General features: G+C 39.4%; 1 protein-coding gene across 1 annotated transcript in view; it reads left to right on the forward strand.

Annotated features, from left to right (window-relative positions):
* Positions 1 to 27,427, forward strand: part of LOC141363333 (transformation/transcription domain-associated protein-like) — a 59,132-nt gene that overhangs the window by 12,850 nt on the left and 18,855 nt on the right. Inside the window, exons 15-27 of the mRNA XM_073865971.1 lie at positions 4,759 to 4,905; positions 6,342 to 6,541; positions 9,062 to 9,183; positions 10,122 to 10,335; positions 11,312 to 11,491; positions 12,928 to 13,074; positions 14,566 to 14,685; positions 18,859 to 19,146; positions 19,357 to 19,494; positions 19,582 to 19,685; positions 20,088 to 20,223; positions 23,910 to 24,101; positions 27,209 to 27,404. Coding sequence (XP_073722072.1) covers positions 4,759 to 4,905; positions 6,342 to 6,541; positions 9,062 to 9,183; positions 10,122 to 10,335; positions 11,312 to 11,491; positions 12,928 to 13,074; positions 14,566 to 14,685; positions 18,859 to 19,146; positions 19,357 to 19,494; positions 19,582 to 19,685; positions 20,088 to 20,223; positions 23,910 to 24,101; positions 27,209 to 27,404 — 2,184 coding nt within the window. The remainder of the gene's footprint in view (positions 1 to 4,758; positions 4,906 to 6,341; positions 6,542 to 9,061; positions 9,184 to 10,121; positions 10,336 to 11,311; positions 11,492 to 12,927; positions 13,075 to 14,565; positions 14,686 to 18,858; positions 19,147 to 19,356; positions 19,495 to 19,581; positions 19,686 to 20,087; positions 20,224 to 23,909; positions 24,102 to 27,208; positions 27,405 to 27,427) is intronic.

The raw sequence follows: 27,427 nt of genomic DNA on the forward strand, positions 1-27,427 counted from the left end.
TGATTATGATTTCACTTTTTTTAAAGGGACATTTCACTTTTTTTGAAAATATGCCCATTTTCCTGCTCCCCTAGAGATAAACATGTGATTCTTACCGTTTTGTAATCCATTCAGCTGATCTCCGGGTCTGGCGCTAGCACTTTTAGCATAGCTTAGCACAATTCATTGAATCTGATTAGACCAGGGCTATTCAATTGGCGGCCCGCGGGCCAAACCCGGCCCCCAAGGTAATTTGATCCGGCCCTTTATGTAGTATGTAAAAAAGACATCTCTAAAATAAATTTAGTAAGTTAGACAACGGGCCGTACAGTTACGAGTTGTTGCGCGTGCGTCTGTTTCATGCAGCATGAGCTGCAGAGCGCGAGTCACGTGACTGGTGCGAGCAGCTGTGTCACGTGATTATATTCGCGCTTTGTCCACAAGTTCAAAGCGATCGCCTCCCCCGCTCGCGCCCGCGTCTCAAGACGCGATAGCTGACAGACAGTGGTGAGTTAAGAGACCGGACTCTATGGTTGTTTTAACTTTATTTGTTGTATTTTCAGCTTAAAACACTGCCTTTTCCGACAATTGTTGTCTGATATGTTTATGCTTATCCACAATGACATTAACGTTAGATAAAGGAAACTCATTGAAACGATTTTGTGAACTAGACAAAAAGATCCTGGAGTTTCTCCAAAATTCAAAGCAGACAAAGGCTCAAATATTATGCGAGTCATCGTTCTCACACAAGAATGCAATTAAAACGAGTAACAGTTAGTCGCCTATCGCTCACAGCCCAGCACCTGCACCACTGTATGCGTATCATGCTGACAAACATACACCTGATTTTACTGCTCTTGCGAAATCTAAAAACATATTCTGTTTATTAGAAGGTAGCCTAATGTTTGCCAGTTATTAAGATGGCTGTTGTAGTTTAAAAAGGGGTACTGTATTAATTAGCTTTTGACAAAAACAGCATAAAACAATTATGTTCCATATTATAAACTTTTTTGTTATGTGCACTGAAATGAGTAAATGAGTTAAATTCTCAATGAGTGTGATATGGATCTTATTTACCTATTTAAATGTAGAATAAAGCTTACTTGGGCATCTTACTTATGTTGTTATGCAATTTTAAAATACAACAAACATGTCTGGATGTAGAAAAAGCCTACTTTGACATCTTACAATGCACTAATGTTGTTGAATGCAGTTTCAAAATACATGTTTGTAGAAAAAGCCTATTGTACAATGCACTGATTTTGTTGTTATGCAGTTTTAAAATACAACATGAATATGTTTAAATGTAGAAAAATTTAGTCATCATCACTGTTATATCTCCGGCCCCTCATTTAAGATACTTTTTATGAACTGGCCCCCACGACAAACTAATTGAATAGCCCTGGATTAGACCATTAGCAATGCGCTAAAAACTAACCAAAGAGTTTCAATATTTTTCCTGTTCCAAACTTGACTCTTTACTGATGTAACATGGCTGCAGCAGGCGTAGTGATATTGCGCACTGCCCGAAAATAGTCCCCTTGGTTACTTTCAATAGCAGGGGACTATTTTCGGGCAGTGCATAATATCACTGCACCTGCTGCAGCCATGTTACATCAGCAAAGTCCTTGATTATTACGCCAGAATGAGAGTATAGTTCCTAGCCATATCTGCCAGGAAAATCGCAGCTTTTAATTTTCCGGCGGTCTTAGTACACGATGTCACTACAGAAGAGTCAAGTTTTAAATAGGAAAAATATCAAAACTCTTTGGTTATTTTTAAGCGCGATGCTAATGGTCTAATCAGATTCAATCGATGTGCTAAGCTATGCTATGGTGCTAGCGCCAGACCCGGAAATCAGCTGAATGGATTCCAAAACAGTAAGAATCAAATGTTTAACTCTAGAGGAGCTGGAAAATTAGCATATTTACAAAAAAAGTGGAATGTCCCTTTAACTTCGGTTAGTGTGTAATGTTGCTGTTTGAACATAAACAACATCTGAAAAGTTACAACGCTCAAAACTTAATCCACAGAAATCGCTTCTCATAAACTACAAACGAACGGCTGCAAACCACAGTGAGCTTCTTCCTGGGTTAGTGACATCACAAACCCCAAAGTTTACATAAACCATGCCCCTGACCACATTTTACAAAGCGGGTGAGGCCATATTGGACTACTTTTTATTTTATAGACCGTTTTAGCAGTAACAACATAAACAAGCGGCTTTCGTGGTCAACACGTAACTTCCGGTAAACTCCGCTAAGAATAAATAACAACAAAGTCCTTTTAAAGTAGTTTATTTATATAACAAGTAGGGCTGAAACGATTCATCGAGTTACTCGATTCAAAAAATTTCTAGAGGCAAAAATTCTGCCTCGAAGCCTCGTTAAATTCCTATGACGCGCACTACACACGCCGAGATCTGATTCACACGGACCGTTGTTCAATGTTCAGGAAGCACATCATAGCGTGTGGTACATTTTTAATTTAGTTGGCGCGATGGCGGAGCGAATATGTCCATAAACGGCAGAGAGAGAATGTCTAAAGTTTGGGATCATTACATTATCATTACATTCAGCATCTGAACCGAAAACATCCACTGCCGTTTCACCAAGCGAGCGTCGATGAAACAAGGTAACGTAGCTTCCGCTGATTTTAATCCCATACTGTATTTGTAGCGATGTCGTTATGCGGTTTGACTAGATATGATGTTTAGCTTTGATGTTTTTAAGTAGTAAACGTATTCATGTTCAATTGCAGGAGAGTATAGCTTAAAAAAAGAACCCCTTCACACACACGCATGCACTACAGGTGTGTGTACCAAAACGGCACCACAGTGCAATCATATATGGGCAACTTGTAATCTGACATATTTTGTTCAATAATAATAATCTCTGTCTTATTGGAGTTTAGCATAATGAAGTTATTCTCCCTCACGCGAGTCAGACCGATCGCGCAATGCATCACATATGCTTAAACTTTTATGTAGCCACGCAACAACAATTTCAGCATGCATTCACTGTATACAGTGGGACGTGATGTTGTGATTTTTCGAACGGATTCTTAACCTAAAATGCACCGCAATGCAAGTGATGCAAACCAAATGCAGCGTTCTATTGAAAAGTAATGTATGTATTTCTGCAGTACCAAAATGCAATGAAGCAACTGAACGTCTGACTGGGGTGTCACTCTTCCTCACGCACAGAACGCGTGCGCGCATACACACAAGTTGTTATCATAGCAAATAGGCTCACCCCAGAAATTATATGTTAGTAGCCTGATGGTAAATACTCCAAGTGTAGAAATGTACATAAACCAGATATTTACTTTGATGTCAGGGCTAGATTACAGCATGAAACCTGTTGTGCATATTAATAAATTAAAGTGTTTAATTGTTGGCACTGGCACTTATAAACACTAAATGGGTAAAAATTGAAATAAATAGGCTTATTTTTTGGAGCCAAATACCTCTGTTTTTTTAGAAATAAAAGCCAAATGCTTGAACATTTTACAGCCACGTCATTTTCGTTATGCATTATTTGTTTTGGTTGTTTAAAAACACATAAAAAATTTTTATCCGATTACTCGATTAATCGATCGATTTAGTGCTAGATTAATCGATTACAAAAAGCCCTAATAACAAGCAAAATAAACAACACGTAGATTACCTAGGAAGCCAAAACATTTGTTATTTTCGACGAGCTATTTGTTTAAGAGTTTAGTTTCAACAACTAGTCAGACCATTAAATGAACAGAAACCGGAAGTAAAGTTCGGACCAGACGCGTAATCGCGTCACAGCACGTGCGTCCGATGAAACTGTCTATTGCAAGGATGTAAACAAAGGACAACACTATTTGGCTCTGTTAGCCAGTTAGCAAAATGCTCATTCATAATTATCTGACAAATGCCTACAAACACCTGCAAATTTTTTATTAATCTCACCAGTGAACTTCGAGTGTTGACGTTTGTGTGATCAGTGTAATTTAATCTTCGATTAGAGCTTTTATGTAGTGTTTACTTACATGCTCCTATAGCTACAGGCTCCTCAATGTTTGCAATACACCCGTAATGGTAAGGGACGTGATGTTTTCAGACAACATGTGGTAGGTGGTTAGCGAATCGCAACACACTGGGTCAGCTTATCTGAGCATATTTCTTAGCAAGGGGCTTCATACAGCCAGGAACTGCCTGTTTTTAGGAGGATGGAAACATAATAAATAAAGAAAAAATATGCTAAAAATTTTGTTTTTTTAACTAGGCATGAACACAAACCTTCAAATACAACTGGTTTACCACCTCTTTGATGGTGTTCATTTTGCATAACCTTGATCCATTTCTGATTTAATATTTTCACAACTTTTTTTCTTTTGTTGAAACTCTTAGATAACAGTTTCAGTTAATAATCTAAATTTAGTAGTGTTTGGTGTCAGCCCAAAGTGGCACCATTGATCAATAAATGCCCTGCGATTCCGCTCCGCCAGTGCTCTAAAGTTACATTTACCCCAGTTGTACCGTATGTGTCTCCATCAAGGGTGACTTTTTACATTTATCTTTCCTCCCCAGAGCCATGATCTAAGAAACGCATTACTCATGCTTTTTTCTTCCTCCTCACCCCGTAACTCGGTTAGATTTCTCAACAAATGTCCTTGTAATACAGCTATCGGGACAAAGAACCTGCACCCAAAGTCATTAGCAGGCGCGTGTCGTGCGCTGTCCCTGACAGCATCACATGGGCCGCAGGGCGTTGAGTTACCACTTTCTCTCCTCTCTTCTTCCAGGAACGCTGATGATCCTGAAGTCGGCCTGCAGCAACAACTCCAGCTATATCGACCGCCTTATTTCCGTCTTCATGCGTTCGCTGCAGAAGATGGTGAGGGAGCACTTGAGCCCGCAACCCAACCCAGGAGCCGCTGAAACTAGCACAGGTGACTATTCCAATTTTTTTTACAACCTCATGGAGGTCAGATGGCGCTTGGAGTAGCGCTGTGTTGTCCGAACAAAGCCGAATCAATCCCTAATTGGCTGCTGTCTCTAAGCAACCGTGCCAAGCTAATGCAACATAGCACACTTGGCTCAATTTAAGCAATTTTGTGCTTTAGCACCGGCCTGGTTCTGACATTAACCCATCTGCACTCGCTTAAGACCGTTTCCTCCATTTCAAAAGCCTGTTTTTAAAGATTTTCGGCATGGTTTATTTTGGTATATGGAAGACAGCTGAGGTAGGTTAAGATCAATTGCTTTGTTGAGTCATGTTGTTGGCCCAGAACTGACAGCCTGTCTTAAATTTGGCCTCTTCACATGAAGACGGAAAATGTACGCCTGGAGTATAGGTTTTTTACAAACCGTAGGTTATTTGACTCATGCACGTACACCAACAGTCGACACATGCAATTGCAATACCTCTCCTGTCCTACATACTACATACTTGCATGCACAACCTACGCGTAAAAAGTATGAGTAGTTACAAAACTATCTAATGAACTATACTTCAGGCTTTACTGGGACGGCCTTAATCCTTCTGTCTGCTGTCATCATCTGGAAGAGATTAAAAAGTTGGACGAAAGACAAAAAGACACGTTGTCACCTTGGAATAGAGTGTAAGAAACAATGGAGTTAAACTTCAGCATGTGGTGTCCATATTTGACCACTGGGTGCTGCAGGAGGGCCAATCGAATGTTCTCAGACTGGCCCACAAATCCGTTCCTACTGAGAAACATCTTCTGTGATTGAAGTAAAAAAACAGTGTCCAGCAGAATATAAAACCGAGACAATCCCATGGGCTCGGTGGTTCTTTTAGATGCTATTATGATTTTTAAATGGTACATGAGATAGGATTGAACAGACACATACACGTTGGCCTGGCGTGTTTGGAAGGCTTCGAAATGCAATGTCACCCTGACAGTGTCGCCCAAGACCTCCACACAGCATGAGCCAGCGTCGAACTGGAAATCAGCCTATAACATATTCTACCCCAAGGGTTCGAGTGATCAGTACAATCACATTTTACCTTGAGCAAATCAAGCAGAAAATACATTCAGAGGCCAGACTAAACTCATAATCCTGTCTCCTTCAGCTATGGCTCTCCATACTAAAACCTAATCACTTTTCTCCAGTTTTTCAGGAGGTGGAATTTTCTATTTCGTAGCTCATATTCACATCTGTCGTACAATTTTTGATATACAGTATTTTCAGAACACTGACTGAACCTCAGCTTGATGGTATAACATAGTTTAGATTTTCATGGTTTTGAAAATAGTACAATGCAGATAATCCTCTGAAAATAATGTTCGCTCATTACTACCGATTATGTCTCATGCTTGCTTCCTTCTGACTGCATGCTCTCGTTCTTGTGTGGATGTAGTTACAAGCGAACTGGTGATGCTCAGTCTGGATCTGGTGAAGACCAGGTTGTCAGTCATGAATATGGAAATGAGGAAGAACTTCATTCAGGTCATCATCACCTCCCTCATCGAAAAATCTCCCGACCCAAAGATTCTTCGAGCCGTTGTGAAGATTGTGGAGGAGTGGGTCAAGAACTCAAACCCAATGGCCACCAACCAGGTAAATGCTCAACAACCAACATGTCATGAATATGGTGTCTTTTTTAAAGTCTCTGTAATGTCAATTTTGAAAATTGTTTCTAAACACATTATAAAAGTTAGAAATGTATTGCTGAAACACACCAAAAAGATTGTAAACTATGTAGTGCTGAACTACAAAGTTCGATCGTTAAACAGTTTTTCACCATTTCTGTGTTCAGGGTTAAAAGGGTGCGGGCTAAAACAGTGGCTCAATAATGGGCATGGTTCCGCCCCTAACACAATCCCGAGCATCTATTGAGGTTGTAGCTTTATATAAAAGTTAGGCTTGTTCCACTTCATGCAGCACTGCAAGAACGACAGCCTGATGACGTCAAAGTTCCACAAGAGCGATTTAAAAGCAAACTCCTCCGTATTATTTTGCGAATCACTCTCGCGATACTTTGACGCCATCAGCTGTCGAACAAGCCTGTTAAGAAAAAAACTGCAGTCCACATGTGGGTGTGGTTTTAGGGCTGAACGTGGATTTTATTTACTTGCATTCAAATTTGATTGGCTGGTTAATAACACATTTTTTGTGGTGTGACAAACTCAGAACACATTTATTATCTGGCTTCACAGGGACTTTAAGGTGTCTCGTAATGAGAAATAAAAATTTCTTCTGATCAAAACTTCCTCCCCAGTCCTAAGTTGCAAAAATGCTGAAATCATCATATCATAACACATATATACATTTATTGCATTTTTTCTTAACTTCAGTCCTCCTGACACCTCTCCCAAAACCTTTTTGTTGTCTCTCTCTATAAAAACAGCCAAATTCAACGCTCTTCCATTAAAAGGTTTGTTTGACTTCATGCGGATCCGCACATACGATCAGCGTGTGGCATCGCCGTACCCGAGAGCAATTTGAATGCATACATGATGTGTGATGTCACACCCTGATCAGTCTGCACAGCACAGCTGAAGTTGAACAAACCTGTTACCCCAATTAACACAGTAGCAAATGGTGCTTTTCCATTGGATAGTACCCCACGGTTTGGTTTGGTTTGGGTCAGGTCAGGTCAGCTCACCTCACTTTGGCTTGGTTAGCTTTTCCATAGAGTTTAGTAACACTTCGGAGTGGGAGGGATTATAGGTGTGTCATTATATTTGCGCTGCCTACTGCTGTGACATCATGTGAGAGCGCCGTTTTGCCACAAATTTAGAATTGACCACCACAAATAGATGTTTGCACATCGCGTTTATCTCTACCTCTGTCTCACATTACCGTTTCTGTACAAACACCCGTGGCATCAGTCGCTCCGCTGAGACTCATTTAAGTTGCATTTAAGCATATATGCGGACATGCGCGTCGTGAATGTGCCGCCAAAAAGTCTGGAAAAAATTGCTTTGGTGTTCCTGATTCTCAACCTGTGGGTGTTTTTCATCGCTAAAAGGGAGTTTGGGAACTTAAAGCAGAGCACAGATGCCAACATGTTTGCTCTAGACAGCGTAAGCTAGCACTAAAGGTAAAGCTAATCTTTTACATTGTAGCGATGACGCTGGTAGTGGCGATTCTCTCAGACCAATCAGTGATCTACAGTGTTTTCGCGCCACGTTTTGGTATCAGCTCGGGATGTTTGTAACCCCAACCGAGGTGGTACTAAAAAAATTATCGGGTATGTACTGCACCCAGTGTAAAAGCCCCAAAAAGTTAGCTCACCCAACCCAAACAAACCGTGGGGTACTATGCAATGGAAAAGCATTCAGTAAACTTTGTGCTGTTACTGGCTGTGAGTAGCACCTATACTCTGCATTTCCTTCTGGAAGCTTATTTTTAACAATGCTTTTTTTCTCAGCCCATTTCAGGTCAATTATTTTTGTGAACCTGTCACAATGCAGGATCGCAAATAGGCTTTTATTGAAGAATAGGGCCGATAAAAATATTGAGGCTGAGAGCACACCCACAGTGCAAGTGTTGACCTAAGTGTTGTTTTTCATACAACATGCAAAATGCTGTTTCATAGGAATCTTAAAAGCACAGAAAATAACTTGAAGTAACTATAGACTATATTATCTGCTTGCAAGTAATTTTATATGTTATTTTTGGGATTTTAAGAGATGCCGAGTTGAAACACGGTCTTCATCCCATATAACATGCATCAGGCGTTCTTCAGGATGCTGTGATATAAGACACATCGTGTTCCTGAAAGCTTGCTAGCCTCACAAAAGTAAACTAGCCTTATGTTGACTGTTTGAATACACCAATGTTAAACATTTGAGCCTAAAGCCCATTCTGCTGTAAATGAGGTGTTGTGTATTTAGTGCGCTGTGGCCCGGACGGCTGAACCCAGGTGTCTGTTCTGTTAGCTCAAGGCGAACGAGCAGACAGGGAGAGAAAAAAAAGAGCAAAGCAAAGGTGCCGCAATGCTCTCCCAATAGATGAAAGATAAATGGAGTGTATCAATCTGACCCCCACACCTCTCCTCTTTCAATCCCTTTTCTCTTCTGCCTCTCGCTCTCATTTTTTATCATCGTTTTTCTTTTCTTTCATCGTTCCTAGGTGCCTAATCCGCGAGAGAAGTCCATTCTGCTGGTGAAAATGATGACTTACATTGAGAAGCGCTTTCCTGATGACCTTGAATTGAATGGCCAGTTCCTGGACCTCGTTAATTACGTCTACAGGTAATTACGGCGATTAATCATTGGGGTCCGCTGTCCACACCGGCCCTCCATTTATTGCCATTAGCAACAAGACTGCGGCTGGTTGTGTGGGTGGCGGGTCAGGCTTTTGATTGCTGAAGTGGGTCTGGAGGTCTTTATTGAATGGGGGCAAGAAGCATCAGGGGCCATCATCACCATTGGCGAGAGAGCGTTTATCCACAATCACGTACAATTCATCCTTGTGTGAACCCGTGGGCCTAAATCAACATCTTTAGCTGTTACAACATCACTAGTTGTTACACATCACATGCATTCTATATTGATTTTTTGTCACGCTTCATTTACAGGGTTCCCACGGGTCCTTGAAATCCTTGAAAGTTTGTGAATCTGGGGGGAAAAATTCAAGGCCCTGGGAATTTTTTGAAAACATACATATATAGATATAGGTCATTGAAAGTGCTGAAAGTTTTCTGAAAAAATAAACTATTCCCTGTGTAGTGTAGGATAATATCATAAACATTATAGACTACTTAAGCACACATGGTAAACTGTTCGCTTTAAATGCTTATATCTTCTGTATGCAAATGTTGATACCAAAATGTTTTTTTGCATAGTTGTGTTTGACACATAAAAACGTCTCGGGTTACGTATGTAACTGTTGTTCCCTGAGAAGGGAATGAGACGCTGCATCTCCCTTGCCATACTTCCTGCGTCCCTGTAACGCTGTCTTTGGCAATATTTCAGATAGCGATATACTTTCTGGTTCCCGCGTCACCCTGTATTTGTCGTTAAGCCTCACCATTGGTTGAATTTGATATACACATTCAGACGCACTTACCACTGGAGGTGTCCCCAAAGTGTCACCGCAGTGACGCAGCGCGAGTTCCCTCGAAAGGGAAAAAGCAACATTCTTGCAGCATGTTTTTTGTCTTAAGCATTTTATTGTGTGTTGTTTTTAGAGATGAGAATCTTTCAGGAAGTGACATCACATCCAAACTGGAACCTGCGTTCCTGTCGGGCCTGCGCTGCGCCCAGCCGCTGATCAGAGCGAAATTTTTCGAGGTGTTCGATACCTCGATGAAGCGGCGCGTCTACGAGAGGCTTCTTTATATTTGCTGCTCGCAAAACTGGGAAGCCATGGGCAGCCATTTCTGGATTAAACAGTGTACTGAGGTACAGACCTTACAATTGTAAAAATTGCAAATAATATATTTAGATTTTTATATTTAGATTTGGCAGATGCTTTTATCCAAATGCATTTTTACAATGCATTAAACTTATGCATTTTTATCATGTGTCTTCCTCGGAAATCAAACTTAATTTGGTCACTAAGGGCAGTTTCCCGGACAGGGTTTAGATTAATCCAGGACTAGGCCTTACCTATTTTTAGGGCATTCAAGTCGTTTTTTACATGCATACCTATACTGGTGTGCATTCTGAAACAAAACAATGGCACTGATATATGTTCAAATAAGTCAGGGAAAGCAGTTTTAAAATTAAAGTAGCTCAAACATGCATTTTAGTCTGGGACAAGGATAAGCCCTGTCCGTGAAACCGTCCCTTAGTGTACATTTATAGTCATGGTGTAAAATAAATGTTTAGCTTTTTTAAAGGTTATTGCACCTTGCATAGTTTAACATAGTTTTTTAACATGTCATTTTTCCTCTAAATGCCTTTATGATCTCAAAGCATCCAGGATCTTTCTGAGAGTTTTGCCAGATAAATTTGCTTGTAGGTAACCAACTAGGCTTCTTTTGGTTTTGTTATTTTTACTCTTATGTAACAGCTCACATCCATCTCTGCCACAATCAGTGCTGTTTCGGCTGGTGAATTATTAATGCTGTCCTACACGCACCGAATCATCCTGCCGTGATGGAGCAGGAGAACATTGGCTGTCGTAGCTCTTCGGTACACGTCAAGCCTTTAGACGTGTGGGCTAGTGCCACAGCCTCGTTTTTCAAAACAGCAGCTGTTAAACGATGCCGGCTCATACAGGTGTCATATAAGTGTGAATGTTAACCGCGTTTTTCCCGTAGAGAATCTGTGGCGAGCCACATGGTGTGATCTTCACATAAGGAGCAGCTGTTTGCGTGCGTGTTTGAGGAATGGCGGCAGTTCCGAGTTTGATTTTGCCGTTTCTTCTTCACAGCTGCTGCTGGCTGTTTGTGAGAGGAACACCACCATTGGCACCAGCTGCCAGGGCTCCATGCTCCCCTCCATCACCAATGTCATAAACTTGGCCGACAGCCATGACCGCGCAGCCTTTGCCATGGCCACGCACATCAAGCAGGAACCACGCGAGAGAGAAAACAGCGAGACCAAGGAGGAGGTCAGTTGTAAAAAATACGCTCATATGTACAGTTTATTGGCATGTATCATATACGGTCTGTAGTAACCGATAATCAATCACCTCATAGTGGGTGATACTGATAATCTTGCCTTTTCTGTATAACTTTTTTGCACTTCAGTCAGCTTTTTTATGTTAGTCAAATAAAAAAACATTTGTTTGAAACAAAATTGTTTAGAATCTGGTGCTTGTTTGAAATAATGTCTCTGAATTTTTACTTTACATAACATACAGGCTATATAAGCCACTGTTAAAGATACATTCCACTTTTTTTTGAAAATAGTCTCATTTTCCAGCTCCACTACAGTTAAACATTTGATTTTTACAGTTTTGGAATTCATTAGCTGATCTCCGGGTCTGGCGCTACTACTTTTAGCATAGCTTAGCATAATCCATTGAATCTGATTAGACCATTAGCATTGCGCTAAAAAATAACCAAAGAGTTTCAATATTTTAAAAACTTGACTCTTCTGTAGTTACATCGTGTACTAAGACCGACAGAAAATTAAAAGTTCAGATTTTCTAGACCGATATTGAGACTCGTTGGTCATTTTTGAGCATGATGCTAATGGTCTAATCCGATTCAATGGATTATGCTACGCTATGCTAAAAGTGGTACCGCCAGACCCAGAAATCAGCTGAATGGATTCCAAAAAGGAAAAAACTGTTTATAACTCCAAGAGAGCTGGAAAATGAGCCTATTTTCAAAAAAGTGGAGTGTCCCTTTAAACTGTTAAGGTGACAAAATAGGTTTCAGAATTAAAGGGTTAGTTCACTCAAGATTTTAAATTTTGTCATTAATTGAGTAATCTCATGTCATTCCACACCCATAAGACCTTCATTCATTTTCGGAACACAAATTAAGATATTTTTGATGAAATCTAAGAGCTTTCTAAGCCCCCATAGACAGCAATGCATCTCACAAAATAAATGGCCCAGAACAACAGTAAAGGCATTGATAAATAAGCCGCGTGAGCCTTTTTTGTGCTTAAAATGTAATTTCTGACGTGTATTAATAAAAGCAGCACATGCATGCGTTAAAAATCGTTGTCATAGATATATACACACATAGATGCTTCATTCGGCCACTCATAGAGGCGAGCCGTTAAATGCGTGTCTGCTGCTTTAATATGCAGAGTATTAACGAATACGCATTGTAAAGTAATTGATGAAATTTTTTATATTGGGGTGAACTAACGCTTTCAAATATGATTATAATAATCATATTGGAAATGTGTAAATGATCAAACATCAATGTCAACGCAAATGGCACTATCTTGAAATGAATTTTTCAAAGTATGTATATGTATACATCACTAGCATAATATTTTGCATGAGAGACCTCATGTAAGAGTAAAAAGTAAAAAAAAGAAAATTTTCCACCCACATTTGTGTTTTTGTGACCTTTTTATCTGTAGGATGTGGAGATAGACATCGAGCTGGCACCTGGGGACCAGACCAGCCTGCCCAAGACCAAGGAGCAGGCGGAGAGAGACTCGGGCAACCAGCTGCACATGCTCACCAACCGCCACGACAAGTTTCTAGACTCCCTGAGAGAGGTCAAGGTGAGACTTCACCTAAACATATGCCACCAAAACAAAACTTAGTAACAAAACTAAAAAAAGACATATGTTGGAATCAGTCATTTCACACACAAAAGCCATTCGTCACAGTCTAATCACATTTATTCTGGTTCCTTTTTATCTGGACCTGCTCTACCTTATTAACCTGCTCCATCATAAGTGTCTCTGTTAAAGAGAATTTGATCACGACGACATGGGATTCTGTCTGTGAGCGCTTTAAGGTCACGCCGTCATTGATTTCTGTTTTATCCTGGACACAGCGCTGTTTTATATGCACCTCTCAAGCAGGCTTTAGATAAATGATGAAGTGGAATAGTTCAAAGCCCTGACCTTCCCTCCTTCGCCCACCGGAGCAGCTGTCAGGAACCAAAGCACACATTTGAGTTTTCACTTATGCTAACAGCTCGATTCCTTTTACGGTCAGAGGGCCAAACCTTTACCCGCAGTTATGCCCTCAGAATTATTCAGTGGCAAGAGGTGATGACCAGTCATGCATGGGAAAAGTACAATGGTCCCTTATGAAAAGATATTTTTTGAGAGTTTAATGTAGCTTGTCTCTCTTTATCCTTGAACGAGCATCAGCATAGGTAAAGATGAATTCGTAAGCATCTCCTTTTGCTTGAGTCTTGGATGTATGGGCTGCACGTGTGGTTAAGACCGGTGGTTGAAATGATTGATTCCCAGTATAATATGGATATTGGATATGCCAGAAGTGTTTTGTAATACAGGTCTATTGGTAGTATTGAGTTTTGACTGACTGACAGATGGCTAATGCAAATGCTTGCACTTTTATTTGCTCTCGTAATGATGCGAGTGCACATGAATAATCAAATGCACTTCTTTGTTGAATTGGCTGTAATTGGATTAAGTGTTGTAGGTGAAAATAAACAGATAGAATTAAATTTAATTGAAAATTAATTTTTTCATTAAAATATTTCATCTGCATATTGGTTTCCATGTAAACTGAGCTGAAGAGTCCTGCTGATATTTATTATATTATAAAATTAATCAAACAGTATTGACAAGAATAAAAAACTACTTATTAGTTCTGCTTTTTCAATTAAAAAATAATATAATATATATAATTAAAAATTAGCTGTGCTCTCTTTAGTAGGAGACATTTTAACTTTATTTTATATTAAAATAAAACTTTATATTTAGTATTAAAAATATATATTTTTATATTTTGTATATTATACTTTTGTTTGTGCACCTGCTTGAGTGTATGAAATCTTCATTTCATGCAAAAAATTGCAATATTGCCTATTAATTATAATATCAGTTATACAATTAATTTTATAGTATTGTCAAACAGAGATTTTGTTTCTGAAAAAATTGGCACTAGCAGGACTGTAAATCAGCCAAGGCGGCACGGTTATCAGTTGATGCGATAATCTCAAATTGGCCAAGTGTCGGCTGATATATCGTCCATCGCTAAATAAGCCTGCTGTGTGTGTGTTTGTGTGTAATTAGACAGGAGCGCTGCTGAATGCACTGGTTCAGTTGTGTCACATCTCCACCCCTCTGGCTGAGAAGACCTGGGTCCAGCTTTTCCCTCGACTCTGGAAGATTTTGTCAGACCGACAGCAGCACGTGAGTACATCACCGTCCCAGTTTTTCAAAAACGTGGCCTTTCAATCTAAATGCGGAGTGTGTGGCTGTAGTTTTGGTTAAAGTGGTTAAAGTGCAGAAGGGCCATTTGGCTAATAATAATGCATATCACTGCAGAATCAGGGTGAATGGTGTCGTTAATGGTGTTTGAGGTTTGGACTCTATATTTATCTCGTAGCTCTGTGCTTGGATTGGGGAGGGGAGAGGGGGGCAGACAGGCTGTCTTCATGCCCCTGCCACTGAACTTAAGCAAGGAGCATTTGCTAATGAGCTGAAATGAAACCTTTTATGCAAATATGAGAGTTTAATGGACCAGATGTCTTTAAGTATTAGAGATCTCATTAAAGGGCTTTAATTTGGAATGACTGTGGCTGTAAACTATTACAACACACATTCAAAGTAGCAATCTTCTACATGTCTTTGCTTGTGCATGAGGTAAGAAAACTAGGACATATTTAATGCAATGGTTTATCCCTGTCAAAAATAACGCAATGCCGAGCATAAAATAACAATGGTGGCATTTTAAAGAGCCAGTAAGATGCTAATTTTAAGCGTCATATCCAGGGCTCCAGACTGCCACCAATTGGTGGCATTTTGCCACCAAAATTTGAGAGTGTACCACTGAATTTTACATCCAGACCCGTAAATTTGACCTTTTTTTTGTGATGTGACACTGACTTTGAAACAGCACGTTGTACTTTCTGCATCTATCATCAAAGTATTTATTAGTAATACAGTGGAAATTAGTACAAATGTGAATATTTGGTTAGCATGTTGATTTACGGTGTGTGCCCCTAAATTTTCTGCTTGCGCCCCTAAATTTTTCAGTTGGGGGCTACTTTCCTCCCAGTGAAAAAGTTAGTCTGGAGCCCTGGTCATATTACTGTTTATAAGTCCGGGACAACAGGTTTAAATTAATGCAAGGTCAAAAAAACACTAATTTATTTTCAAAATATAAATTTAAAATTACCCCATTTCTCAGAGATCCCCAAACGATCTGTGTGAAGCCGTTCAATGACCACGTTTACATGGACACCATTAATGCGATTATTTCCAATACTGCGAGTAAGGTCTTAATCGCAGTAAGATGTTTACATGACTGGAGCTAACCTCTTCACTCCGGTTTACATGCAGTTTTTATTTTCGGATTATTCACACATAGCCCAATGCAGAGCACAAATGATGAACTCGCATATATGGTCCACTGTTTTAATTTACTTACGTTAAATGACAAACACGTTGTTATAGATTCATTATCCGGTGCCGTGATGAAGATATAAATATGACAGTGCCTGTAAAGGGCGTTCACATGATATAAAAATATAGTTTTAAAAATCGTTTTATATTAAAGATAATAGCAGAGCTCACACAACAACTATAACGATAGCGATTTTGGCACATGATGAACGATAAACCATTGACAGCCAATCAAATCTATTTGAACTTGAAGTGCACGCGCACTTAAAATGCAGTAGAAAGCTCATTCATTGCTGAGGTTATAACATAAAATTACCTCAGGTATCCAGAGCTGATGCAGTTGTTGCTGTGACATTTTTCTACCACACTGACTACGCCAAAAGGTAAGATATTAACCTACTACATTCATTGTTTAGTTACGCGAAACGCAGCGAGTTGAGGACATCTGCTGGTTTCCCGCTGTGTAAATGCAACAACAGCATACATTCAGTGACATGTAAACAATTGCAAAAAGTTTTTATTACAAGAAATATCCAATATTAGGTAATGCTGCGCTCGTTGAGCGAATTAGCATGAAGTTATCATTATGATGTGGTCACTAATATATTTATCGTTATAATTATCGTTATAATGTCCCTTAAAGCTTTTATACACTGCTGTCGTGTTATTTGAGCTGTTTCTGAATGAAGGCAGACTGCTGACAGCGAGTCGTGTTGGCAGAGTTCATGTAAAACTTCATAATGTCAAGTTTAAAACGAATTTGTGCTTAAGGTGCGTGACTTAAACACACGTGCACTTAATTAGTGCGGTATAAATGCGATTAAAGCGTTTACATGGACGCATACTGCGATTATAAACGGCGTACGCCACCTCTTTTAATGCGATCATACTTACTGCGGTTATGAGCTTTATCGCATTATTTTTATCGAATTATTGCGTTTACATGAGGTAAAGTATAATCGCAGTATTGACAAAATCCCATTATAATCGCATTATTAGTGTGCATGTAAACGCGGCCATTGACTCAGTCTGCCTAAACCCCACCTTTTAGTAGTATACTCTACTCTGATTGGTCAACTGACACAGTCTCCGCACAGACCATAGATCAGTGGCACAGACCAACAATAGTGCAACATGTATTGACCTAGTGCTAACATTATTTACTGAGAAGCCATTATCGACATCAATACACATCATTCATCATTAATCCAAGTAATAAAAACGACGTCAGACACTAACATTTTACACTAATTTAAGCAAGTATGTAAGCTAAGCGGTCCATAGCAAAAATGTAAACACTAACTTAGTGCACATGCGTTAGCCGTTTGCTAACGTGACTCTCTGACAGTATATTAGGGGTTTAAAGAAAGACATTAATACACATCAGTCATCATTAATCCAAGCAATAAAAATGACAACAGAAACTAAGATTTTACACTCATTTATGTAAACTTATGTACTCAAGTATGTAAGCTAAACGGACCATAGCGAAAATGTAAACACTAAGGGCGTTTTCACATTAGCATTTTTGGTGCGCACCCGGGTTCGATTGACATCAGAGTTCGGTACATTTGTGAACGCTGTCTTCCGAACTCGGGTGCGCACTCGAGTCCGCTTAAAAAGGGTGGTCTGGGGTCCGGTTCATGTGAACTCCAGATCGGTTCGCTGCTAATGTGAGCGCAATCATACCAAATCGCTTTTAATTACGTATTATATGAAATGTCCCACCAAAACAGACGTGTGTGTTTGTGTGCGTGCACTTACCTTGACAACAAAATGCATAGAATGCCTGCTTGACTTTTTTTCTTATTTTTTTAAACCTTTGGTTTTGTTTTCAAAGAAATAATACAGAAACTTACTTTCGTCTGTCTGCCGCAAACATACTAAAGTCGTTTCGATGACAACGGTCTGTCCGCCGACGTCAATTTTTGCGGAGGCATTCAGAAATCATCTCTCTGCTTGCGGTTCGTCAATCACGCTTGTCGTTTTCTCGTTTACAGCGGTTGCCAAGCAACATGAGAACGCGCCAGCTGCAGCTTGATGATGCAAGTGTACCGCGGTTCGGATGCAAAAATAATATGTGAACACAGTCCATGGGGGGCATGGGGAGGGGGGAGCAATCGAACTCGGGTTCGGACCAGGCAATCGCACCAAATGTAAACCGCCCTAAGTTAGTGCACATGCGTTAGCTGCTTGCTAACGTGACTCTTTGACAGTATATTAGGGGTTTAAACAACGATATCAATACTCATCATTCATCATTAATCCAAGCAATAAAAACGATGACAGAAACTAACATTTTACACTCATTTAAGCATTTATGTAAGCTTACCGGGTCATAGCAAAACCGTAACTTATTTAATCAAGTATGTAAGTTAACCGGATCATAGCAAAAATGTAAACACTAAGTTAGTTCACATGCGTTAGCCGCTTGCTAACGTCACTCTCTGACAGTATATTAGGGGTTTAAACAACAATATCAATACACATCCTTCATCATTAATCCAAGCAATAAAAACGACAACAGAAACTAACATTTTACACTCATTTAAGCATTTATGTAAGCTTACCGGGTCATAGCAAAACCGTAAGTGCAACATGCGTTAGCCCCTTGCTAACATAACTCTCTGACAATATATTAAGAGTTTAAACACCAACACCAACATCAACACACATCATTCATCATTAATCCAAGCAATAAAAACGACGACAGATACTAATATTTAGTGATTCAGTGTCGACTCCCTACTTTAGAAGCCAATAACTTTATTAATCGTGCGCTTTTTGGTTCAACTACTTTGCACATTGTTTACATTGATGGAAAGCTACATGACACACTGCAATACAGGTCATTTTCGATTTTGGATCTGTGTGGCTCTTTAATCTCCTTCATAATTTTCTTGATCAAGCTAATATTACCATACTAATAATACTTGTCTTATATAACCACTTTTGCAGGCCCTGTCAGGCGAGATGGGCCCGTTCCTATGTAGCGGTAGCCATCAAGCTCAGAGGGATTGCCAGCCCAGTGCCCTAAACTGCTTTGTGGAGGCCATGTCGCAGTGCGTGCCACCCATTCCCATCAGACCCTGCGTGTTGAAGTACTTGGGCAAGACGCATAATCTATGGTTGCGCTCCACCTTGATGCTGGAGCAGCAAGCGTTTGAAAAGGGCCTTAGCTTGCACATCAAACCCAAACAGAGCACCGAGTTCTACGAGCAGGAGAGCATCACACCTCCACAGCAGGTATAGGAAGTTATGCTATCTGAAGGTTCCTCTGTGTCACTTGTCCACTGAATTTCTATCAGTTTTGTTTTGACCTGTCAGTAAGGGCAGTTTAAAATATCCCAGCATTCATGCTGCTTATGCTAAGCAGTCATCTCATTGGGTCGCCTCTTGAATATGGATGTGTTTGTCCCCTATATTCTTTGAGGATGCTATTTCATATTCCCCCAGGAGATCCTCGACTCGCTAGCGGAGCTCTACTCCCTGCTGCAGGAAGAGGACATGTGGGCAGGGCTGTGGCAGAAGAGATGCAAGTTTCCCGAGACGAGCACCGCCATCGCGTACGAACAGCATGGCTTTTTTGAACAGGTGAGATACTGAAACAATTGCTTCCCTTGAGTACCTCTCATATCTTTGCATATAAATGTGTTGCCAACAATGATGTTTTTTTTCCAGGCTCAAGAAACCTATGAGAAGGCGATGGAGAAAGCTCGCAAGGAGCACAATGCTTCACCTGCCATCTTTCCAGAGTACCAGTTATGGGAAGATCACTGGATCCGGTAAGTTGTTGTTTTTTTCATGAAAAGTTTCTGTAAAGCTTCTGATTCAACACTTCAGGCCGCCACTCATTAAGCCAGTCTGATTTATTGCTCTCCAACTATAAGTTTGACAGGCTTTGGTTTGGTGCCTAGTTAGGTTGAGTTCCACTTGGAAGCTATTTTTCTGTTTTCACTGAAAGCAAAAGAAAACACCTTAACATCAGGTTCAGTCTTTTATGTATTACAAAATCTTTTTGTTAACATGATTTGTGTTGTAAATAGTTAGGACATGGTATTTTCCCAACTTTCCTGACTTGTATGACCAAGTCCACATTCCATGAAATTTGTGAACATTCAATTTGTGCACAATCGGTTTCTTTTGTTTTTGTTTTGCTTTAACTTCTGAATGTTGTTATTTTCTAGTTGTTCCAAAGAGCTGAACCAATGGGAGCCTCTGACTGAATATGGACAATCTAAAGGTCACAACAACCCATACCTTGTGCTGGAGTGTGCCTGGAGAGTGTCCAACTGGGCGGCAATGAAAGAGGCTCTGGTGCAGGTAAACCCATTTAGCAAATTTTTAAACACTAAACGTACATTCACATTAAAAACGATTTTGTAGCTGTGTCTCGCTCGTCTCTTTTAACGAGGTTGTTAGGGGGCGTTTCAAAATCTGGTTGTCAAATGAGTAACGTCCACTCCAGTAACTGACAAGAGATGGATGGCGTGAACTTCACTGCTTCACTTTCATTGGCAGTGATTCCAGAAAGTCGCCCATCATCAGCAAAAAGTTAAACTTTTCTCCACTTTGTCACGCTACTGGACACGCCACATCTGGTCGCCAACGGTCACAGAGCTTCCATTTAAATGAATGCGATTGCGTCGCTCTGCTAGTCTGAATGCAGCTTAAGAGAGATGTTTACTTAATACTTAAGAATGTTAAAACATGGACGCCTAAAAATGTTCCTTTCAGAAAAGTTTGAACACCATATAATGCTGCGTCATACTTTTCCTTTACATAAGATTATAAAATTATACCAAAAGCTCACATAACTCGCGCTGTTTTTGCAAATCTCATGTTAATCTTGAGTACCTATAGAGTCTTTAGTTTTATCAGATTTATAAAAGACAGATCAGCTCTATCGATAGTTTCTGAAAAAACACAAGCGAGTCACAAGTGAACAACACACAAACATTGTCCCTGGATAACTGATTCACTACATGTTCGTGTCGCCCTCATGCACCGATTGCAACAAAACACAGACATTTGATGCAGTTTTACTTATCGTCAGTAATTAATGACTCGGATGAGACCACTCCATTTCAACGAAATCCAGTGTTAAACACTTACGCACTACTCCGCTGCTACCCCAGATAAACTATATCCATTGTTTCCATAATGTTGGGTTATTTGGGAAGTCAGAATTACAGTATAGATCCTAGCCATATCTGCCTAGAAAATCACAACTTTTGATTTTCTGTCTGTCTAAGTACACGATGTAACTACAGAAGAGTCAAGTTTTAAATATGAAAAATATTGAAACTCTTAGTTATTTTTTAGCGCGATGCTAATGGTCTAGATCTAGATTCAATGGAACATGCTAAGTTATGCTTAAAGTGGTACTGCCAGACCCGGAGATCAGCTGAATGAATTCCAAAACAGTAAAAATCAAATTTTTAAATCTAGGGGAGCTGGAAATGAGCATATTTAAAAAAAAAATTGGAGTGTCCCTTTAATACCCGCGTACACACGGTTTATGTCCAGTTAAATAACCCAGAAGCGATACCTCACTATTACTCTATTTAAAGTTTCATCCTATTGTGAAAGCACTTCACTTTTATAATGCAAAAAGTCACACGCTTACTGTGCTGGCAGAATTGTTTATGACTCAGGATTGTAGCCTTGCCATCGGTGGTTAATTTATGGGCTTCACTTCTAAGACAAAGTAGAAAAAGTGTGTGATAGGGCCGGACACATTATAAATACTCCTGGCTCTTGTTCAAGGAGACTTGGAACGAATTCATTCAGGTTTCTGTCCTGAGGTGACACCTAATTAAATTGTCCAGCCCTGCAGCCCTTCCCTCTACCCACCCCGCCGTCCCCCTCCTTTAGCTTTGCATCTAATATTTACGGATACGTGCTTGAATAATTGCTCAAACATCTGCTAGGAAGTGATTTGTTTTCCTGTTCCAGGGCAGGCTACTTGGCAGCACCGGTTGTTCTCTCGAAGTTTAAATGTCCTCTCTTTCAATTAAGGGTGGGTGGATAAGGCCAGACCGTACGCGTTATCCATCAAATTTCAGTTGTGATAAGTGCTCACTGACCACTGAACGTAAAGCCCTCCGTGTTGTCATACCCCACAGTGACATCAAACTGTCCCAATGGGAGGAATGGGTCAGTGAAAAAAACGGTTTGGCAAGATAAGAAATGCAAAAATCTTAAAAAAAAAAAACTTGTCATTAAAGCATGCAAGCAGGTATATTTCAATGCACATAACATATTTATGTTGATTTTATTACATTTGCACCATTTGTATGAAAGTTAAGACTGAATGGACCTGAAAATGTCAAATGGTGTAACTGCCAATTGCGCCATAGACATCCACCTTGATGGCATGAAAGCATAATCATAAAAAAAAAATAATTTTAATATATCACACGAAAATACATTTTATTAGTTATTATTAAATGTAAATTTTAATGCGTTTTTGTAATTTTTGTCCTGACATATGCTGAAAACAGCTCTGTTTTCTAAATAATCTTTGACAAATTATGTAAAAATGTATGTAAAAAAATCATATTACACTAAACTAGATGATTATATTTTATTCCACATGTTTATGAATATATTTATATTTTCATTTAAAATAATACTAGTTACACCAATTGACACAGACCGGTTACACCACATTGACATTTTTGCAATTTTCCCCCAAATATTCTTTCAAAATAAAATAAAAACAGAAATTTTAGACTTGGTCCTCAATAAAGAGAATGTATGCAAGTAATCTACAAATTTAATTTAAAATTTTAACCCTTTTACATATCAGTGTTGTTTTTGGCAGCCCTTTTAGTTTTCGTTTTAGTCTTAGTCTTTTGGACGAAAATGCTTTTAGTTTTAGTCACATTTTAGTCACTTGTAAAATTTATAGTTTTAGTCAAGTTTTAGTCGACGAAAACGCAAAATGGTTTTAGTCAAGTTTTAGTCGACGAAAACGCAAAAAGGTTTTACTCAAGTTTAAGTCAATTTTAGTTAAAAAAAGTATTTTTTAACCAATGAATTTAGGTTAAAAAGTGTGGTGTATTTAATACAATTAAAATGTGCATTAAGGTTGTCCCTGAGGGCTGCCGTTGTTTTAGTCGGTGTGCCTTCTGCGCATGTCATAACAAAAAGTTATGAAGAAAAAAGTTTAGCCTAATATTCCCTCGTGTTGAGTTTGTGTGTTACGCTGAGACCTCGCTTATAAAGTTGAGAAACGCGTGCCTTGCCTTATTTAAATACACCACAAAAAGTATTGTAAATGGGCTTAGGTTTGACAAGCAGATACATGTAAAACCTTAAGCTTACCATGAAATGGTTCATTGCATTATGAACGTGAGACTTATAATCATTTTCGTTCCGTCTCGTTTCGTCAACGAAAACTCGAAAGCGTCTCGTCATGTTTTCGTCACCTTAGAGACATTTTAAGCTAGTCATCGTCGCGTTAGCGTCATAAAAAATATGTGCGTCAACAAAATCATTTCGTTATCGTCATCGTTGACGAAAACAACACTGTTACATATAATGAACCATACGGACACAAAATAATTAACGTCACGTCAGTGACCCGACTACTTCCTGGAATACTTGATTCTGATTGATTGATTGTTACATTTTATAGTCACCAATAATTTGTATAGAGAACTCTAAACAAAATATTTGCTTTCCATCACTATGCTACTGCTGTGTCTCTTGCAGAACTCAATGGTCTTTTTGTGATGTAATTAACTAATTTTCAATATTTCATATCTCTTTATTTATTTGGTGAGTAGCTGTGTAATAAGCAGATAATGTACAGTCAGCTGGTTATCATCACAATATAATTCCCCTTAGGATGATACAGGATGGTCCTTTTGTGTTAATCACCGTCTGAGTGTACAAAGTCCCTCCATCCTCCCACTTCCTCATGATCTCCATCGTGTTTGCACCATCCATGACATCCACTATGAAAGTGCTCTGGTTCATTATGTGGTTTTGTGCATCAGGTGGAGCTGAGCTGTCCCAAGGAGATGGCCTGGAAGGTGAACATGCATCGCGGCTACCTAGCCATCTGTCACCCCGAGGAACAGCAGCTCAACTTCATCGAGCGCTTGGTGGAGATGGCCAGCAGTCTGGCCATCAGAGAGTGGAGGAGACTACCACACATCGTTTCTCACGTACACACTCCACTGCTGCAGGTGAGGTTGACCTGAAGCACCCTTGAACCAGAAGCTTTCCAGCCACATTTTAATGCCTTTTCTCCCATTTAGATTAAGCACCACCATTAACTTAATCTAAATTGATTGTCAGTTTTAAATAATGACTTCTCAAAAGCACAACAAGTGGTCAGATATAACCAGCGATAAGCAAAATGCGTAAACTTTGTATAATTGCCTTTTATATTCCCATTATGCAGAATATGTCTTTTGTCATTTCTTCTTTTGTGTGACGAGATCTCGCGAGATTAAATGTGTCTCGCGAGATTAATTATGTCATAAGATTTCTCGTGGAGATGTAATGCTGGCTGTTTCTCAAATAAAAAGACTGCATCCTTCGGAGATCGTATTTGTAGACTACATTTTCATAAAGACATTATTAGAGAATATTAACAATTATTTAGTTAATCGCAAATCGTTGTAATATGCCCATGACTTGCGAATGTAATGCTCAGTTAATTATCTGAAATAAACCTTGATGACGTATGCAGCCTGCATATGTGATCTCCGGAGGATGCAGCTTTCTGTTTGACCCTTTTACAGTGCATGCATTATATTCTGTCTTTTACTGCGTGTGCTTTTTTGTTTGGGTTTCCAATATTGTTCGTTTGGGAACTCGTGTGAAGTCTGTCGATCAGTGTCAGATGTGAAGTCTCAGCAGATTAAACCCTCACTCAGAGTTTACATGATTTAATGTCTGCATGTTCTTGCTCAAAATGACAGTGACTGTATCGTTCCATTGTAAATAAATTGACATTAAATATTTAAATGGATTTAAACATTGTTTGGCTAAAAATAAGCGTTTCTCCATCTAAAGTGAAAGTGAAGATAGCATCCCCGAAACGAGTCCACTGTCGCCCCCTGCAGGCATTTGTTATAATACATACGTAATGCTTTTTATTTATAGACCACAATGTAATGTGTTTGTTAATGTTGTTTAATGTAACTTGGTTTTGATACTTTATTTGAACCAATTATTATTGCATCTTCGTTATTATGTAATTTTAAATGCTATTGCTCACTTGGGTCTATTTTTATTACCCCAAAATAACAAATTACTTCATTATCAGTTAGCAAAATAATTGTTAGGGCCAGTCCTTGATTAGTTAAAACATTTAAAAATAACATGATTTAAGTTTCTTATTCATTTATTTTATCATTGAGGATTTCTTAAAAAGTCTAAAAATATCGTCTTGTCTCGTTCTCGTGAACCCAATCTCGTGTCTCGTCTTGTCTCGTGGATTGAGTGTCTCGTCACACCCCTAATGATTATTGATGCTTGTTAATATTTAAAAAACAGAAGAGTACTTGCTTTTATTTGGTGCGAGTAGTGATTCAGCTTTGGTTTGCTGTAAGTGAAATGCAGTTTTGACGTTGTAAGAACACACAGCGAATATCTTGTAAATGGTTGTCCCAATGTGGGAAAAATCAGGTTTTTATTGTTGTTTATATGTCTACTTAGTGCACAAGCCATGAGCAAATTCATCATTCAACCATTGCTGAGTGTTTTCTAAAGAAATTGGGGAGTAAACCCACAAACAAAGAAGAAGCAGCTTGTTGTGTATGATTTGATAAGACCAGCAGTGATGGAGGTAAATAGACAGCGACTTTTGTTGCAGTTTAAGTTAAATCATTCCTCAACTTGACCTTACCGTTGCAAGGAGCAATTTATTATGAAAAAATGTGACGATTTTTTTTACCTGATGGGAGGGTTTCTAGTGGACCAATCACAGCACTTGCGGTCCGTGTAGAATGTACGCGGTGTTAAAATTTTGGCAAGGTGCACGTCAGGCTACGCACAACCTATACACAGCTATAAATTACACTTAAGTTTGAAAATAGCCTGCATGTTAAACAGTTTGAGATTAAATGTTTAATACTTTCGGTTTAGGGTTTAGAAAAAAAACAATGTTGGAGGAAGATCAATACAGTAAAGCCTCACAGGCACTGTAACAAATCAGACATAAATGGCCACTCTTTGGTGGCTTTTTTTAGTCAGACCCTTAGAACTTCAGTTGATGTCCCAAAGCAATTGACTTCACTGATAACTGAATTTACTGATAACTGAATCTGTTTACACCTGCACTCTTGAATGCAAACATACCAGAAAACCAAGTCCAAGCAATTCAAACGAGAGAGAGAGAGAGAGAGAGAGAGAGAGAGAGAGAGAGAGAGAGAGAGAGAGAGAGGGGCCCAGTTTTAAATGGCTTGTAATTACTTTTCTTCATCAGATAGTGTTTGATTAAATACCTGCAAGAAAATTAAATTTACATGATGAATGGGCACTTCGAATGAAGGTTATAATGTGCCATCAGCTGATATTAACAGATAATTGTGAAAAATATTGTATTGCCTAATTTATTTTGTTTTGGGGGATTTGATTTGGCAAGTCCATAGACTGATTTGAGACATTTATCTTGTAAACCAGATATCAATGTTGAATGGATTGTTTTTTGATGCGTGCATGTGTCTTTGGATGCTGCCCTAATTCATTATCCTGGCTGATGCCGGCTACTCGTTGAATGCATAGTAAACAGCTAGAATATAGCTTCACTCTCGTACTCATAGAGGATATCGCAGGCCTGTGTAGCCTTTAAAAAGTGCACCTTTACCAGAAGGTGTGTATTTGGAGACTCATATGTTAGGATCAAGCATCAATGGTTTGTAAGGAATGTCGAGCGATTTTCAGGGTCGTCAAAGTCCGTATTCTGTACTGGTGTCGCCTAATAGTCGCCTGAGAGCGCAATTACACATTAAGGGAATAGACGCTTCTCTCCTGCACTCCTTCTCCAAGTAAATGGCTTTTAAGACTCTTTGATCCATCCGTTCGCCCAGCCACCTCAAGACTTTGTTACTACGCATTTCTTTCTCAATAGGAATCTTAAGCCTGTAATACAGTCACAGTAATGGATTTCGGAGTGCTGTGCGCGTGTGATATTTGGCTCCTTGGATGTCTGTGGCTCTCCGAATTGAGTTCTGATGTTTCTTTTGAAAAGAGGGCTTGTGCAGGTTTCATCCTTCCATTAAATGTTTAGTGGTAGGTGCATTGAGATTCTTATCTGTTTATTCCTGGCATATTCTCACCTCAGGCCGCCCAGCAGATCATTGAGCTACAGGAAGCTGCGCAGATTAATGCAGGACTTCAGCCCGCCAACCTGGGCCGCAATACCAGCCTCCACGACATGAAGACCGTGGTGAAAACCTGGAGAAACAGACTACCGATTGTCTCCGATGATCTCTCCCATTGGAGCAGCATTTTCATGTGGCGTCAGCACCACTATCAGGGTACGCTTGGGGCATGTGCAAAA

This window comes from Misgurnus anguillicaudatus, unplaced genomic scaffold (genome assembly GCF_027580225.2).
Source record: "Misgurnus anguillicaudatus unplaced genomic scaffold, ASM2758022v2 HiC_scaffold_34, whole genome shotgun sequence".
NCBI lineage: Eukaryota > Metazoa > Chordata > Actinopteri > Cypriniformes > Cobitidae > Misgurnus > Misgurnus anguillicaudatus.